Source organism: Gossypium hirsutum, chromosome D13 (assembly GCF_007990345.1).
Source record: "Gossypium hirsutum isolate 1008001.06 chromosome D13, Gossypium_hirsutum_v2.1, whole genome shotgun sequence".
In the NCBI taxonomy this organism is placed as follows: domain Eukaryota; kingdom Viridiplantae; phylum Streptophyta; class Magnoliopsida; order Malvales; family Malvaceae; genus Gossypium; species Gossypium hirsutum.
Window position 1 is genome coordinate 50300379 of NC_053449.1, and position 4688 is coordinate 50305066.

General features: G+C 33.9%; 1 protein-coding gene across 1 annotated transcript; it reads left to right on the plus strand.

The window, feature by feature from the left end:
* Window positions 1–715: 715 nt before the first annotated feature.
* On the plus strand, window positions 716–3646 carry LOC107918879 (septum-promoting GTP-binding protein 1). The gene is made up of 6 exons (XM_016848456.2): window positions 716–1156; window positions 1256–1373; window positions 1458–1554; window positions 1650–1689; window positions 2446–2529; window positions 3085–3646. The coding sequence occupies exons 1-6, from the start codon at window positions 827–829 to the stop codon at window positions 3247–3249; spliced, it is 834 nt and encodes a 277-aa protein (XP_016703945.1). The 5' UTR covers window positions 716–826; the 3' UTR covers window positions 3250–3646.
* The last annotated feature ends 1042 nt before the right edge of the window (window positions 3647–4688 follow it).

Genomic DNA, 4688 nt, shown 5'->3' on the forward strand with positions numbered 1-4688 from the left:
TTTAAAGTGATGGTGCACTCCTCACATGACAAATGAAATATGTTGGTCTCCAAGCGCTATCATATCACTGTGAACTTAAGCATACCTTAAAACTATCACAATTTCTCCATAAAACATAAACACAAATAAATTTTTCTACCCAAACTTTCAATACCCAACACAAAAAAAAAATTTGGAAGGAAGAAAACGCGTTCTGCTAGAAGCATTTTCAATTGAGGTAGCAACAGAGAGACTGAAAGCACGTTCTATAGGCTTTCAACCCCCTAGCTACCACCTTAATAGATAATGCTTTCAGCAGGACACGTTTTTTTGTTTCTCTTGCTAAAATCGACTTATTTCTCTAAATTTGAGAAAAAAACGTGATTTCCTAATTATTTTTAAAACGGGTGTTCTATTTAAATTAACCAAAAATCGCAAGTATATCGTAAATTTGAACAAGGACGGAACGTACTAAAACTTAAGGTGGGTTTGGATGGGCGATTGAGTACAGTGCGATGCGTTTAACCTACTTTTTGTCTCATGTTACAGTATCTAATCTCACCGCCATCATATTTTTACACTAACTACAAGTAAACGCACCGTTCATTTAAACTCACTTGTAGAAAGATATCACGCAAAACAATGAAATTGGGCCAAGATATGAGACTCTCATCGTTACCAACGCAACCAAGGCTCCAATAAATTCTAATATAAATAAAAAGCAAAAAGAAAAACCGGTCAACCGTTACAAATACACACCTCTTTTGGTTAAGCTAAAAGAAACACAAAATACTATGTTACAACACGACCGACCTTCCAATTCTATGTCCGGAATTATTCATGAAAAATGACACTTCCTTCAATGAAAACTGTTCATCTTAATACTAAGTGGGGTATACTTGAAAGGGTATCGATTTTTCGAAGATTTTTTAGCTTCCTTTGGGATAAAATTCTTGTTTGTTCTATAGCAGGGCCTATTCAGTACAGAAGATTGACTCGCCCGGATTCATCATCATCATCTTCTTCTCCGGTGGAAGTTGTGGTGGTTGACGACAATAAGAACTTGCCGGAGGATCATCCTCCGATGATATGCAATGGGAATGAAGCGGATTCGGATTTGGTTAGTCTGAAGATTAGTTTGTTAGGTGACTGTCAAATTGGAAAAACCAGCTTTCTTGTAAGCACATGATTTTTCTTTTCAGTTATTTATTAGTTCTTGAATGAAATTTCACTTAGAATAACTAGTTTTGAATGGTTTCTTTTTTCACATTTGAAGATCAAATATGTCGGGGATGAACAAGAGAAAAGCTTACAGATGACTGGATTAAATTTGGTTAACAAAACATTATTTGTTCAAGGTGCCAGGATTGCTTTCAGCATATGGGATGTAGGAGGTAATCTTTAATTTATAAATTTGTTTTTGAACTGTGGGCTTTGTTCTTCTGCTGTTAGGCTGAGTTCCGATTATTTGGTTGCAGGTGACAGTAACTCACTTGATCTTCTTCCAATTGCTTGTAAAAATGCTGTAGCAATTTTGTTTATGTTTGATCTAACTAGCCGATGCACTCTTAACGGGTTAGCTTTAAACCTGTTTTTTAATTGGGTAATAAAAAGGGCACTGAAATTTTTAGTTTTATGATGCTTACAATACTTTTTCTTTGATTTTTCAGTGTTGTTGGATGGTATAGTCAAGCAAGAAAGTGGAATCAGGTACTAAAGCCAGTGTTTTCTGATAGAAATTTCATGTCTCCCCTTCCTGTCAGTGAGTAGTTAAGATTAGTTGTTTGGCCAAATTTTCCTACACCTGAGAGAAGTGGTATTGATTCTTGAAATTGAAATATTATTTATGTATAATTAGTCTACAATTTTAAGCCTGATAATTTACTGTTAATACAGTAATTGACACTTTAGGGAAGAAACTATGCTTTTGTAAATGAATGTGGGGGAAATTGGCAGAATTCAATTAATAAGGAAAAGTCAGTAGATTGATGTCAAATTCTGGCTTTACTGGCAAATAATGAAGAGGATTGATGTGAAGTTCACTCATAATGGCCATAAAGGGTTTTATGGATAATGGAGTGGAGCCCTTAACTTTCATGATGGCTTTTTCTGTTCTTAATATCAGTTTCCAAATTTTTAAGGTCCCCCCCCCAAACAATAAGGATGCCTCTAGGAGTAAGAGAAGGGGTTATAGATTGGGTTTCAGGGCATCTCTCTTTCGCTGTCTTACGTGCTGGGATTTGGTCCCACCCAGCTACGCTTACGTTTAAGTTATTGTCCTCTTTAGACGCCCATCGTCCCTTTTAAGGCATTATCATTTGAAAGCACATCTCCTTTGATTTGAACCTGTATGTGGGGGGTAATGACCAAATCCAGATAAGGATGGTTACATGAACTAATTACATTAAACCTTGGATTTGCATTTAAAGTGTTTTTACTTACTGTTTCTTTATCTTCATTTTGCAGACAGCAATTCCAATATTGGTAGGGACCAAATTTGATGATTTTGTTGGTCTTCCCCCAGATTTGCAATGGACTATAGTGACTCAGGTAGAAAACTTAAATTTGTTATCCTGCATGATTATTTGAGATCTGCTTCTGTCAATGTACTTTCTGATTTCATTGCTCTCAGACGTAAGGCTCAAAAATATTGACCAAACACACAATCCTGTTCTCAACTAATCCGTGTTAAACACGTCTCGGGATGATGTGAAAAGCTTTGGATGAAAATAAACATTCCCGTCTTAAACACATATCTATCGGACACTCGTTTTTGAATCCAAGAAAATCATGCATGTAATTTTGCCTTGAAAAGCGACAGATTTGTGTAAGAGGAATGTCCTGTGGAGTCTTCCTTAGTCTATTCTCGGCCATTTGACATTTGTGACAAAATCATTTCTTTTCCATTCACAATCACTGTTTAAAAATTGAAACACAAGGGGCCACCTTGTTGATTAAACTATACCAAATCGGAAGGTTGATTACTTTGGTCAAAGAAACTTCCTTTACATAGTAAAAAGCTATTTGATGTTTCTAAGCGTTTGTTTGTATCATCTTGTAGTTTTAACAGTCATCAAACTTGAATGTGAATATTTGATGAAACAGGCAAGAGCATATGCCAGAGCAATGAATGCAACCCTTTTCTTCTCAAGTGCTACACATAATATCAATGTGAACAAGATCTTCAAATTCATCATGGCTAAACTCTTTAACTTGCCATGGACAGTTGAGAGAAACTTGACCATTGGGGAGCCAATTATTGACTTCTAAAACCCATATCAGCTTATGGTGGATACGGGTATGCTCAATTTTTCTTTCAAGGTTATATCGCACCTAATACTCATGTTCAAAGAATGTGTTAAATTCAGAAATTGAATATGAGTTGAAGGAACATGAAAAGTTGATCGAAATAGCTATTCTTTTCATGTAAATATAGCTGAAAGAGAGAGAATAAGAACAAGGAAAAAAGAAAAGTTTGTTCAATCATAGCAGTAAATCGGCCCCACAATCAGTCATTGATTGTTAGATTCTTTTTCTTTTGAATGCTTTACTTTTCCTAGTTTTCTCATTGTAACAGTTTACACTGACTCCAAAGTAATATGTGATGCTTCAGACTCACACTTATTCAAGTAACATGCTGCCTCTGTGGCTCTCTACTTCTTTTAAATATTTTACTTTAGATGCATATTTAAGTATATGAAAACAGGTTGTTTTAAACATACATAAAAGCTTTTAAAAATAATATACGTACATAAATATAGATAGATAATGAGAGGGAAATTTGGGGTGGGGGGTGGGGGGGATGATGTTGCTGAGTAGAGTAGGCATGATTTCACTTGGTTTCCAAGCAACTTAGAGAATATGAAAATGGGTTATTATTACAGGCTTTCTAAAAGTAATGTTATCTGGATTTTTATTTACATTAGGATGGGTATGGGGTTTACAAACATATAAATCAAATTTTAGATCCCATGCTAATTAACTTAAAATCCATACTAATTTGTCACTAGCTCAGTGGCATGATTGGCATAAAATATTTATATTCCATATCATATCTTAAATATGTGAAAGCTTTTAAAATTTGAATATACTCGTATTAAACACATCCGAATTGGAATAATGTAATTTAAAAGTGTAACCTAAAATTAAGCTGTTCTAGTAATGAAATATTTTATCAAGCATAACTCAAAAGAATGTTATTTAAACTAAACCGACTGGTCGAACTGGAAATTATTTGAAGTATCAATACAAGCCAATTGATTTGATTAAAGATTTAGTTGAATTGACAGTCAAATTGATTAAACCAACGATCGAATTAGTTAAATTGACAGTTTATTTTTTATTTTTTTATTTTTCAATTTTTAATCAAACCGATCTAGTTGAATTTTTAATCAAAAATCAAAACCTATAAGAAAGGTTACCATTAAAAATAATGACCACTCTTTGCAAAAAGTAAAAGCACAAGTAATTATAAAACAAAACATTAGTTAGGAAAAGTAACCGTCCACAGACGAATCTACATTTTATTCTGCAAATTATTTGCTTATTGGAAATAAAAAAACAACATGAAATGTGAACTCAAGCAATGGTTTAAACTTAAAAAGTTTTTTTTTTTTGGATTAGAACAATCAAAGACTAAGCTCTTGGACACTTTTTGCAATGGCAAATGCTATTTAGCTTTCAATAATCTCTGTGCTATGGATTATGGA

What these genes read in the sequence shown, in the direction of transcription:
- LOC107918879 (XM_016848456.2), top strand. Translation starts at nt 827, where the DNA reads ATGACACTTCCTTCAATGAAAACTGTTCATCTTAATACTAAGTGGGGT. An exon ending in CAGCATATGGGATGTAGGAG is followed by an intron (nt 1,374 to 1,457) that starts GTAATCTTTAAT and finishes ATTTGGTTGCAG; the next exon opens with GTGACAGTAACTCACTTGAT. An exon ending in AATGGACTATAGTGACTCAG is followed by an intron (nt 2,530 to 3,084) that starts GTAGAAAACTTA and finishes TTGATGAAACAG; the next exon opens with GCAAGAGCATATGCCAGAGC.